A 13341-nucleotide genomic window follows, 5' to 3' on the forward strand; every position below is an offset into this window, starting at 1 on the left:
AAGATCTAAAGGGTGCCATGCCTCCTTTCTTTTTCCCTGAAATCCTCACACCTCAGAGGTATGGAGACCCCCCACCTCGCCATTTCCTCCAGAATAGGTAACAGCCAGGAGTCTGCTGCTGCTACTGCCTACATTTTTCTGGGAAATGAAATCACTTCCTGGAGATTGCCATCTCAGATCCCCAATGACAGCTTGGTCAGGTTCACCAAGTCAAGTCTCCATGATTCTTCCATAATTACTCACCCCTCCTCCCCACAGGTCAGGGCAGGCCACAACCTGGGAGTCAACGAAACCCCAGAACCTCCCATAAGGATCCTTTCCTTAGCAGGAAGAGGGTTTTTATTTCACTTTAGAAAATTCATATTCACAAGCCCTGGTTTGGGTTAGAAACATCCTAACCACCAGTCTGTTGAATCAATCTTAAAAAAACCCTCCAAAACAAAGCCCTCCAGTCCCCTAAGTTTAGTTCTTCAGCTTCTCTTGGGACCTCAAGCACCCTTCAGATTTGTTGGGGTGGGGGAGGTGGTCAGGAGAGGCTGCTTTATGCTCATCCTCCCCTGAGCTGAGGGCTAGAGAAGGGTTTGGCTCAATAATATGCCATCTCCAAGCATACAAAAACACTCACATACCACACACACACACACACACACACACACACACACACACACCCCGCCCCCCCGATTGCTTTTTGGGGGGTGGACAGGGTGGTGGGGTCGGAGCAGAGAGGAGCAAAGAGTACAGTTAAGAGTAAAACCTATGTTAGGTTTCCTCCTCAGTTTTTTCTCCGCAGCATCCCCACGCCCCGCAGTTCTTGGTTGGGTAGGGACGGCCATCAGGAAGGAAGCCAAGACCTTGTTCTTTGGGACTGAAGGCCAGACCCCTATCTCCTCTACCTGAATACAGTGATAGGACTTGGGCAGGGAGAAGAGCTCACACTGCTCAACAGTCATGTCAGGGGACACCAAATTCCTTTCGTTTCTTCAGCAGCTGTTACCCAACTTGGGGCTAGTCTTGGGTTGCTCCTAAGAGGGCACAAGGAGAACCCACTTTGACATCCATGACTTCCTGCTCAACATCTGTCTGGCTTAGGAGTCAATATCAGCGAGGTAGCCAAAAACTATCTCCAAGACCAACTGCTCAAAGAGAGAAAGGAAAGGGGCTTCACAGGCCACTCTCACCCAAGTTTCCTCCAGAAGGCACTTGAGCTGACCCCATTAGGTACCAGTGTGGCATATGGGCCATTACAACAGCCGTGGCCACAACTCTTGCTCTTCCCCGAAGGAAATGAGAGGTACCTGTCCACTCTTCTTGGATCCAGCCCTTGTCTGCTCCTGTCACTGTTCTTCCTTTTGTCCCTACAGTGTATAAGGACACCAAAGTAAGCTCAGCTGCCATCCCTGATCCTATTCTCCTTCAAACAGGAGATGAGGTACAGGGCTGTGGAACATTGAGGATCAACTGCAACTAAAAACTCAATTTTGGGGGAGGGCTGGACCAGCCACAGTCCCTACTTTGACCAGGACTCTATACCTCCATATTACCTGTTTCCACAGTGCACCTGCTGAAATTGTTTCTAGATAAACAAAAACAAGAACAGAACAAACAAATCCCTCTCCCCGATCTTTTCCACTTCAGCTGCCAGCTGGAGTCCAAGGTTGCGGGAGCCACACTTCAGTCTTGGTCCTGTACCTTTAGTCCCCACCTATGACCTCAGACAAGGGTCCAGGGACTAGCTTCCCTACCCAGGAATGCTGAAGGAACTTCCCCGAGATACTCATAGTCTCAGATTATTTACAGAGCTGAAGCTCTGGGGCCCGCTGTCCCCGATGCACTCTTCTGGTCTCCTGGGTCCACTCCTCCAGGAGGGGGACAGGTACAGACGGGGTGGTGGTGGGACCATCAGACCAGAGGGGTGCGCTCTTCGGTAGAATCTTCTGATCACTCCCACCACCCGGGGCCCCTTGCGCCTATAGAGAAAACTGCCCGTCGGAAGTCTTGGACTGGCACCCTTGGCACATCCGTTTGTGTCTGAGTAATCGATCTGTCCGAGAAAAACACTGAGAAGAAAGGGAGGGTTAAGTGCCTGAGAGGAGAAACTCAGTTACTATTGGCTAGAGCTGCCTTCCCCACAGGGGAGAGGCACACATCCCATTCTACATCCCCTTGGCACACACAGAGATGGCATGAGTGCACAGTGGTTGAGAACACAAGCTCTGAAGTCTCAATTCTGGCCTAGTGCTTAGTAGCCGTGTGACCTTGGGCAAGTTATCTAACAGCCCTGAATCTGTACACTCATCTGTAAAATGGGGCTAAAGGTACCTACTCACAGAGTGGCTGCTTCATTTATGACATATTTATTGAGTATCTATCTCAAGGCAGGTACAGTTCTTGGGGCTGAGGACAGAGTGGAGAACCAGAGGGACAAGGTCTCTGCCTCCTGGAGCTTTCGTTCTAGTGTTCTATAGATTCAACCTAAGAGCACGGAGCAAAGCCTGAGACCCAGCAAAGCATCCAGAAAGTGTTAGTTGTTATCGTTTCTCAACTCTTGTTCTTGTCTTATTTTGGTCCTGGCTCTTACATTCTCTACAGATCAGATATTGACCTCCCAGGGCAGAGATTTTATCTCTTCCTCCAAAGTGCATCTGCTCTGAAGTTCGATTCAGTTGGTCTCTTGTCCCGGATCTGCTGTGTCCTTGGGAAACTCAACCTCTCTAAATCTCAATTTCCCCATGGGTGAAATCAGGACAACACAGCTTCCTCACGGAGTTAATGTGAAGGTTAAACAAAGTAATGTCAAATATGCTCTCACAGTGCCTAGCACAGAGTAAGTACCCAAGAAACGCTATTATTATTATTACAATTATTTTAATGGCCCCTACCCATGATCAGCTGCATAAGGCCAGAGAGATATACATCACCCTGAGGTACTAACTCTAACATGGCCAGGAATGCTAGGTGGCCCCTTGTCAGGCAGGGAATGGCGGCAAGCCCTGGTTCTTAGAGAAGAAAGTTTGTGTGTGGGCATGAATGGATGACACGTGAGCTTACCTGATGACACCGTTCACACTGGTAAGGCTTTTCCCCACTGTGTACACGCTTGTGACGCTCCAGGTGGTACTTCTGGATGAAGCGCATATCACATATGTCACACTCAAATGGCTTCTCACCTGGCCCAGGTGGAGAGAGAGAAGCGAACATCAGGAGGTATACATGGCAGGGACCTCATTCCAGGTATTTTCCCAGAAACCTTTAACTGTTAGTAACGTGCAGACACCTAATGGGGAAGGGTCCCCAAAGCTGCTGGTCTCAGTGACACTAGATACATACAATGTCTCTGCCTCGTTCACTTACCTTCTTTCTCTATTAGTATTTCTAATACTTACTCCTTAAAATAAACCCAATAAGAGCTACACGCAAATATAATACGAACTATGGACTATTCTCCCCCTTTGAATGTGAGCAAGAGACTTACCAGTATGAATAAGGATGTGCCTCTTGAGGTGGTAACTGCTCCTAAAGGCTCCAAAGCAGTGTTCACAAACAAAATTTTTGGGAATCTTTACTTGAAAAGAACCATTTTGTTCCACTACCACCACCTGGGGGCAAGAGTCAGGTATGTCATGAGGCTATCCCTCTGCCCCCTTCTTGCCCCCATTCTGCTCTGGGTCTATTTCCAACTGCTGGACAAAGTAACCTCTCTGATGCTGTCATCTCCCACATTCCTTAAAAGACCTTCTAAGGAAGGAGGTAGGGTGGGCAAGCTATCTGCCTCATCAAACCCAACACTCTGAATTGACCTGAGGGGGAGATGGCCTGCCCCTTTGCCACAGAATTTCATGCTGCCCTGACCCTCCTTCCCTTACCAAGGATGTTTCAGAGAGGGCAGAGATCAATTACCAAAGTGGTCTCTGGATGGAATCAGGGTGACACACTCACTGGCTATGAGGGAGCAAAACATCTAGGGAGAGCTCCGGGTTGAGCCAGAGAGGGAAGAAACAGGAGGACTGCCCTATTCCCAAACTGGACCCGTTTGGGGGTTACCCCATTACCTGCCTTTTTCTTTTCTTTTTTTTTTGGCCGTGCTGCATGGCTTGTGGGATCTTAGTCTCTGACCAGGGACCGCCCTCGGCAGTGAGAGCGCCCAGTCCTAACCGCCGGACCGCTGGGAACTCCCCATTACCTGCCTTTTTAACAGTCTTTTTTGAATGAGAGGCCTCAGCCAAGCTGTCATCGTCTTTGCGGCTCCGGGACTTATCGCTGTCTTTTCGGTGGCTCTTTGAATACAAATCAAATCTAAATTTATAGTCCATCTCAGAACACAAGACAGGAGGCCAAAAAGCTGCTTTGAGACAACTTATAAATGAGAGTAAATCACCTGCCCCAAAGGTTTAGAGAAAGTACGCATTCATTTCCTCTCCAAGTACCCTGGTTTTAAGGAGCTGTTGTACAGAAAAGACCTTCCTTTTCTGTACCCTTTTCTGTATCCTCTAAAATACCCACATTCATTCATTCCCCAGCTGGATCCCCTTTCCCACTTCCCTAAATAGAAGCACTAAGGAATCAAAGCTGGGCATCTTCTGGCAGAGAGCTCGGGCCACCCGACCCCCAGGTGCCGCAATGGACTCAAGTGCTGTACCTGACTCGAGCACCTCAGCATATCAGGGCTACCTGCCCGCTCTCCATTCTCGGCCTGCTTGCTGGCAATCTGGCTCAGCATCATCTTCTTGCTGGCTGCAGTGGGAACCAAACTCACACCTGCTAGGCCTTCACAAGCCAGGAGACTTGCCTAAGTTGAAAGGAGATGAGGTGTCAGGTCACCTGGCAGGGCAGGGCAAAAACAGACTGCCAACTTCTAAAGAACTACCTTTCACACCCAGCTACTAACATGCTGCTTCTCTCTAGGGAGCGTCCCTCCTCACCACAAAACCCTGCTTCCTTCAAGAGTCCTCCCTAACTCACCTCACCAGGAACTACTCACTTTGTCATCTGTCAGCGTTTAGATACGGACCAAGTGAATAATCAATGTCATTGACACTTCTGTCATTAGCACTGTGCTGGGTAAAGCATGCGTCTATGTATTACTTTGAAGTATTTGTAAGCCGTGTGTGTGGGCATGAGGGTCTCTCCTGTTGACCCACTGACACGGGAGATTTCTAGGGGAACTTCCTTCTCCCTCCCTTGATGACACTCAGCTTCACAGAGCCCACTTATGATTGGCAGACCTCACTGGCGCCAAATGTACATTCTATCGCGTCCTACAAACATGTTTATCAGTAAAGTTAGATTAATTTCTCCCTTTAGATTTTAAATCCCCTAGATGTTGCCAATTACAACAGATATAAAAATTAAAACACTTGGACGGATTTTGGAGTGGAATATACAATTTCTCTCCTCCACCCCGGCCCACCATTTATATGTGTGCATATCCATATTTTTTCACATTCCCTGCTATACATATAGTTTAAAAATGACTTAAGCAAGAGTGAACACAATGCTGTGAAGTGGGCTGCAAACAAAGGCAGAAGAAACTGAAGGGCTCCTACTCTGCATGGAAAGGAGGAAGCTATGCATGCAGCTGGAAGAAAGCCAATTATACTGTAATCAGGCTGCCATCCTGGTGAGACTGGTAGGGGAGGGTCCCTGGAAGGAAGCTGGGAGCAGCTCTGGGGTTGCCTGCATATAGCTTTTCTACCCAGATAACTACAATAGCCTATCAAATCATCCTGTCTCTCCAATCCATCCTGTATAACCGCAATGACAATTACCTTCCAAATACACTGATGTGACGTTACTCTGCTGCTTAGCATTCTTCAGAGAGTTCCCATTCCTTACAGAATAAAGACTAATTCCTCAGCAAGGCATAAAAGGCCCTTCAGTCACACTGCTTGTTTCCCCAGGAAACAACTCCCTTTCCCTAACGTTCCCATCTATCACTATCCACCATATTCCTCTAACCATGCCCCACTTAATCCTTTCCTCCTTAACTAGCAAACTACCTGCAGTACTCCTAACATCATCACATCCTTCTATGTCTCTAAGCCTCTGCCCATGCAGTTCTCCTTGTCTGAATGCCCTGTTCTGCTTGTTTATCTAGCAAAATCCTATGCATCCTTCCAGCTTCAACTTTTTTCATCCAAGCAGAAGGATCATTCCTCTCCTTCAGTGTACATACCTCTATTATTGCACATTCCTTCAATCAACAGATTCACTATGTCTCTACTACTAGCCAGCCACTAGGCAAGGTGTTGTGAATATAAAGATAAACAATAGAGTGTCTCTTCATCTCCCCTCACCCCAACCCAACTAGCCTGGAAGCTTGCTGGGGACAGGGACAATTTTATTCATCTTTGTATTCCCAGCACAATGCCTTGCACGTAACAGGAGCTCACTAAATTCCCGTTGAAAAAAACAAATGAAGCATTCACCAGACTGTTCACTCCCTCGTGCCCCTCAGCAGTTAATGTACCAAGTGTAAACTGAGTACATGTTGCTTTGCAAATGTCCCAACAGGGCCTGTGATGCAGTATAGCCTACCTCCTTCATTTGACTGGAAGCTCCCTGAAGGCAGGGGCTGTGGCCTGTCTCCTTTCCTTCCTCTAGATCTCCCCCTGGCGCTTAATACAGAGCTTCGCTCACTGGGTTGGTCAATATGTTGACTAAGGCAGCATTCAAGAGTGAAATTGCAAACACGCCTCCCAGTGATCTTGAAGGAGGAGGACTCGAGAGCTTTTTACCTGAGCCATGCTGATTTCTCACTTAATGCAACCCAAAAGTTCACGAGTTTCTCGATCAACCTTTTCTTAAGACACTGTTGTTTGAAGAACTGTCACCAAATCACTGTAACAACTCCTTCGTGTCCCTTCAGTCCTGCTGCCATACTGAACTGCCTTTGTCTTCAAACAGAACTTAGTGTCCTCCAAAAGGAAGATAGATGTTCCAAGAATCCCTGGTCTCTGCCTGGCTCCTGCTTACTGTCTGAAGAAAAAGAGTCTTCCAGTCTTGGTTTTCCAGCTGAATTCTCTAGATGAAGCTCACGATCTGTTTCAGAAACCTGAAACCAGAAAGGGAGATGGGGCTGTTAGGTGCAACATCCTCAGGCCATACAACCTGCAGTGAGGTGAACTCTTTTTCTGCCAGGCGCTCTCTGTGCAACTCCAAAAGAAGACATCAGTCATGCAGAGTTTTCTTTCTAGGTCATGAGTTGAAACTGGTCTCCGGGCAGCCAACAGGAGCAAAAGTAACTGGGGCCTCTAGTGGAGGAACTGCAGCAGGCCAACTGCTTGGCTTTGCCATCTTAGAACTGGAAGAAGGGGGCGGCCTTTGGGTCTGGGGCTTTTGTGTCCAGTGGGCCGGCCCGCGAAGCTCGCACTCTATTAAGGCGACCAGAAGTGGGGTAGAGAAAAGCTCAGGGGCTATCGCTGGGCGCTTGGGTAGCAGGCAGAAACCGAACCGGCAGTACGCGCCCGGGCCGGCCCACATGTGCGCATTCTCCGAGTCAGCCCGAAGGTACGTAAACTCGCTGCGGAGGTGGAAGGCAGGGAGGCGAAACCCAGCTCTGTGCATTCCCTCCCATCTTCCCTCCCTCGCGCCAGCCAGCCAGCCAGCCAGCCAGTCAGCCAGCCAGCCAGCCAGTCAGCCAGCCGCTGCGCCCGCCGCACGCACCCGGAGAGAGCCGAGGAGCGCGCAAGGTGCGTGCTCGCGCCCGCGTCCCTTGCGAGCAAGCCCCCTCAGCCCAGCCGGTGACGCGGCCGGTCGGTGATGTGCGCGCGGCCCCTACCCCTCCCCGGGAGCGCCCTCCCTTCGCCACGCGCCCCTCCTCCCCTCCCCTCCCCCTTCCCGCGGGGCGCCCCACGGCCTGCGAACTGCTGAAGCGCTGCCGTCTGCCCAGACGACGCTGCGCTCCCTGGGGCGTGCTCCTACCTGCCAGGCGCGGCCTCCTGCTGTCTCCCCAGCCGCACGGCCCCTCCTCCAGGCCGCAGCACGCCGTGCCAACCCCGTGGCCACCGCTGCCCCCGCCGGAACCGAGGCAAGTTTACAAACACCAACCCGGGACCCGTTTCCCCGGAAGCACTTCCCCTTCCCCCCCCGTCCTCTCCCCCCTGAGCAGCATTATCCACTTCCGGGCTCGCGACCCTGGACGGGCGGGGGCAGACAGAAAGGGGGTGAGGCTGAGGGCTCACCGAGGGAGTGCAGCTGGCGAGTGGGCGGTGCCTGCGCGCGGAAGGACGGGAAGAGGGAGGATCGGAGGTACGGCGCTTGCGTCGTTGTAGGGGCGCGCCCCGGCGGCCATCTTGATTCAGGGAAGGAACGAGGGCCCTGAAGTGTTGGTGTGCTGAGTGTTCGTTGAGCGGTTTTGCTAGGTGAGCTGGTTAGGACTCCTTGAAGAACCGCCATCACTCTCCCTTCCTCCCAGATGTTCTCCCTGTCGCTTCTGAGCATGGAGCCCCAAAAAAAGCCAGAATACTTCGTACCAGGCTTTTTCATGTAATTCGGTCGAGGTCATCTTTACCCGACCTTTCCATCAGGCCCAGATCTGCAGATTCTGAGGGCCGCCGCGTCACCTGGGAGGGGAGTTAACTTTTTTGCACGCTCCTGCCGAGTACACTCGACTCCAATCTGAGAACGGATGCCCTGGCATGGTCTGCGCACCCCGAAGCCTCTGATTTCCTTATATCGCTTTCGCCTTTATTCCAGACCGTCCACAATCTAACATTGGCCTCCTCGCCTGGAAAAAGCCATAGGACTCCCCTCAGTAGGAGAATGTAATCTCTTTGGAGACTTAGCTATGCGGGGTGGCCCGTGGGATCGGCTACATTAGGAAAACTTGAGCCTTTCTTTAAATTCTATTCCCAGCTTTAGGGAGGGGTTCTGCTAAAGATGGGCTATGCACTTAGTGCACTTGATGGAAGGAAATGTCTATTCTATTTAGGTGTGTCAGATTGTGAGTTTAGGAGAATTAACGGAGATGCCAAAAGAAAAAAAAATATTTATGAAAGAAGAATTGCCAGCCACTTTTTGTACACAGATTTAATTTCCCTGAGTGCTCCATTTTTTGAGTAATTGACAGCAAATCATTGTGCTCTTAAGATCATCATAGAACAGATAAAATGGAGCGAGATCATCAGAAATAAATCCTTAATTAAAAAAAATTAGCTCGTGCTTATTTTAATAAGTCCACACGGCACAAAAGAATTAAAAGGCATGGGCTTCCCTGGTGGTGCAGTGGTTGAGAGTCCGCCTGCCGATGCAGGGGACGCGGGTTCGTGCCCCGGGCGGGGATGATCCCACATGCCGCGGAGCGGCTGGGCCCGTGAGCCATGGCCGCTGAGCCTGCGCGTCCGGAGCCTGTGCTCGGCAACGGGAGAGGCCACAGCAGTGAGAGGCCCGCGTACCACAAAAAAAAAAAAAAAAGAATATTTTGCCATTTACTATTCCATGCTCCTGAAGGTAGTCACTTTACAAGTTTGGTGTATATACATCCAGGCTTTTTTCTATGTTCATAAATTTGTTATTTCATCCAAAACATATTTTTGAGCACCTACAATGGACCACAAAAGTGTATTTTAGACATTTTCTAAGTCATTTCACATTTTAAAAATTGTTGCATAGTATTCCAACTATTTTAATTTGTCTAGACCCATCCTGATGAACATTTAGGTTACTTATAGCTTTTTTGTATAAGTATAGTTATCTTTTTGTTTTTCTTGATAGATTCGTAGGTAGGATATGTGCATTTTAAATTTTAATAGATTCTGTGAAATTGAATTTCAGAAGTTTGTAACAATTTACACACTCAGAGCCATGTGTGAATGTCCCCATTTCCTACAACCTTGGCAATACTGGATGCTATGAATTTTTGTACAGTTGCCAACTTGATAGGTGAAAAATAGTAATTTCATTATTTTAAGTTGCATGTCGTTAATAGTGAAGTTGAGCATCTCTTGTTGCTTTTTTTTTTTTTTTGCGATACGCGGGCCTCTCACTGTTGTGGCCTCTCCCGTTGCGGAGCACAGGCTCCGGACGCACAGGCTCAGCGGCCATGGCTCACGGGCCCAGCCGCTCCGCCGGCATGTGGGATCTTCCCGGACTGGGGCACGAACCCGTGTCCCCTGCATTGGCAGGCAGACTCTCAACCACTGCACCACCAGGGAAGCCTCTCTTGTTGCTTTTTGACCATTTTAATTGTTTTCGTAAACTGCCTGTTCACATCTTTTGCCTGTTAAGGAAAAAAAGATCATTTGTCTATTTCATATTGATTGGTAGTAATCTCTGTGTTATATTAACTTTTCATTTGTCATATGCTTTTAAAATATTTTCTCTTAGTTTTTCATTTATCTTTGAACTTTTTTTAGAGTGAAAGTTATGCTTTATGGGAAAATATTTGAAACATTCCTGTGAAAATAGGAACAAGACAAGAATGTTTACAATCAAAACTAATATTCTATTAAAGCTACTGGCCACTCAAAAGTCATTATTATTTTCATATTTTTATACTCATTATTTTCACATGATATATCCATCCACAAAGAGAATCAGTTGACAAGATACTAAAACCAGTGAGTTCAGCAGCATCACCAGATATACGATTAACAAACAAAAATTATATAAATAAGATATGAGAACAATAATCAACCATAAAAATGTCATAGAAAGGTCTCATTCACAATAAAAATGTTACATTATAGATGTAAATTTAACAGGAAATTGCAAATTATGCATTAAGAAAATCAGATTATTTTAGTGGAAGAAAAAAAGGGCTGATTATTCTTTTTGGCTGCACCACGCGGCTTGTGGGATCTTAGTTCCCCGACCGGGGATCGAACCTGGGCCAAGGCAGTGAAAGCACTGAGTCCTGACCATTGGACTGCCAGAGAATTCCCAAAAGGCTTGATTAGATGGAGAGTTTTACCATGTCTGTGAATAGGAAGACTTAATATTGCAGAGACACAGTTTTTACTTTAGGTTAAATTTTTATTAAAACAGGACTTTGCATGGAACTTAAGCTGACTTTTAAATCTGCATGGAAAGGAAAAATTGCAAGGAAAGCAAAAACCGTTTTTGGCAAGCAATGAGTAGGTAAAATAATGGTGGGGGAGGGGAAATAAAGCCATAAATCATCTTTAACCACTTTATTTAAAAAATATTTATTTATGTAGCTGCATTGGGTCATAGTTGTGGCACGTGGGATCTTTGTTGCCGCGTGCGGGATCTTTAGTTGTGGCATGCAAGATCTAGTTCCCTGACCAGGGATTGAAACGCAGCTCCCTGCATTGGGAGCGCAGAGTCTTAGCTATTGGAGCACCAGGGAAGTCCCTAACCACTTTAATAGTGCCTTTCTTTGCACAGAATTTTAAAAGTTTTATGTAGTCAGATCTGCCTGCGGCTTTTGGGTTTTTGTGGTATGCTACCTCAAGATTATAGAAATATTTCCCTGTACTTCCTTCTGGTATTTTTATGGTTGTATGTTTTCAGTTTTATCTTTATCTCAGCTGCAGTTTATTTTTTTTAATTTTTATTTTATTTATTTATTTTTAAATTAATTATTTTTTGGCTGCGTTGGGCCTTCGTTGCTGCACGGGGGCTTTCTCTAGTTGTGGTCAGTGGGGGCTGTTCTTTGATGTTGTACGCGGGCTTCTCATTGTGATGGCTTCTCTTGTGGAGCACGGGCTCTAGGAGTGCGGGCTTCAGTAGTTGCAGCACGCAGGCTCAGTAGTTGTGGCTTGTGGGCTGTAGAGCACAGGCTCAGTAGTTGTGGCGCATGGGCTTAGTTGCACCGCGGCATGTGGGTTCTTCCCGGACCAGGGCTCGAACCCGTGTACCCTGCATTGGCAGGCGGATTCTTAACCACCGCGCCACCAGGGAAGTCCCTGCAGTTTATTTGTGTGTGTGGTGAGTAGTGAGAAATGCCAGACTTAAAAGGGACCAATAATGTAATGGGAGAGGTACTAGCCTAGATGCCAGAAAATCAGTGATCTAGGCTTCCTCCCATGACACCTTTGTAATTTTGGACAAATTAATCTCACTTTTTTTGTCTCAAGAGCCCTTGACTTGAAAATGAGGGTGAATAAATACTTTTTCAGGCAAATTTCTAGCACTACTGTGAGGCTCAAAGGAGATCATAGGTGAGAAGGCTTTACAAAGAAAAAAAAACCCTTTGCAAATCTTCTAAGTTATCTTTAATACTGATTTTTGGTTTATGCATATCAATGTAACTGTAGTGCAGCATCATTTTTCAGTACCTGGAAATAGTTCATTCAAGTTTGTGGAAGACCTTGGGGGAAAGGAGAGGAGAGTGGGAAAGATGAAAACTGACATTTTTCTGAATGCCTATTTCGTATTTGGTGCTTTACTTAAAGAAGGATAAGACTTAGTCCTCTCTTCCCAGGAGTTCACAGTCTAGAAGAGGGGAAAACACTGTACACATAAGAATTGGAGCCACTGTTAACGTGGGTGTTGAGTCGGTGGGGTTTGTTAATAGGTAGACAGCTAGGAGGTCAGTGTTTTCACTGTCTAACAATAAGCCTGGCTGAAAGTGCTTTAAGAAGCAACTGCCCTAATCCCTTTGCCCTCAGGCAGGCGTCCTCCTGGGCGACCTTCCCCACCTTCTTTGGTACACTGTCCCCTCAGGCCCACCCCGTCTCTTTTTCAGGTAGTATTGTAATGATTACCGATTAGTCTTTTCCTGTACCAGATCTCTATTGCCTTAAGGACAGCCGGAATGTTTTCTGTTTGAAGGCTGCCCTGGGCCAATTGAGCAGAGTTAAGCGGCCCTCCCTTTCTTTAGTGAGGAGCAAGCCTTTATTTTATGTGCTGGCTTCCCTCCTGGCCTGTTAGCTGGAGCAGACAAGGCAGACCCAGCACCTGGGGCAGTGCCAGGCATTAGATAGTCAGTGTTTGTTGAACTACCCGAACTTGTTCCTCTCTCTGAGAGCCAGTTAGGCTGCATAGTAGAAATGAGCAGTATGTGGCTACCTTTGTCACCTGGTAGACCTTTTAGATGAGAGTTGATTGAGGAGAGTTGGGAAACCACATGGCGTTATGGGGTCATTCCTTGAGCCTGGCAATTTGTTGTTTTTTTTTTTACATCTTTATTGGAGTATAATTGCTTTACAATGGTGTGTTAGTTTCTGCTTTATAACAAAGTGAATCAGCTATACGTATACATATGTTCCCATATCTCTTCCCTCTTGTGTCTCCCTCCCTCCCACCCTCCCTATCCCACCCCTCCAGGCGGTCACAAAGCACCTAGCTGATCTCCCTGTGCCATGCGGCTGCTTCCCACTAGCTATCTACCTTACGTTTGGTAGTGTGTATATGTCCATGCCTCTCTCTCTTTGTCAC

The 13341-nt window shown here is 47.6% G+C and overlaps 1 protein-coding gene across 1 annotated transcript; it reads right to left on the reverse strand.

The window, feature by feature from the left end:
• Positions 1-321: 321 nt before the first annotated feature.
• Positions 322-8059, reverse strand: ZNF740 (zinc finger protein 740). The gene is made up of 7 exons (XM_007448260.1): positions 7921-8059; positions 6735-7051; positions 4637-4786; positions 4185-4274; positions 3473-3596; positions 3049-3167; positions 322-2057 (listed from the first exon to the last, which is right to left on the reverse strand). Exons 2-7 carry the CDS (start codon positions 6741-6743, stop codon positions 1968-1970), a joined length of 582 nt encoding a protein of 193 aa, XP_007448322.1. The 5' UTR covers positions 6744-7051; positions 7921-8059; the 3' UTR covers positions 322-1967.
• Positions 8060-13341: the final 5282 nt, after the last annotated feature.

Source organism: Lipotes vexillifer, unplaced genomic scaffold, assembly GCF_000442215.2.
Source record: "Lipotes vexillifer unplaced genomic scaffold, Lipotes_vexillifer_v1.1 scaffold2700, whole genome shotgun sequence".
Lineage (NCBI taxonomy): Eukaryota > Metazoa > Chordata > Mammalia > Artiodactyla > Lipotidae > Lipotes > Lipotes vexillifer.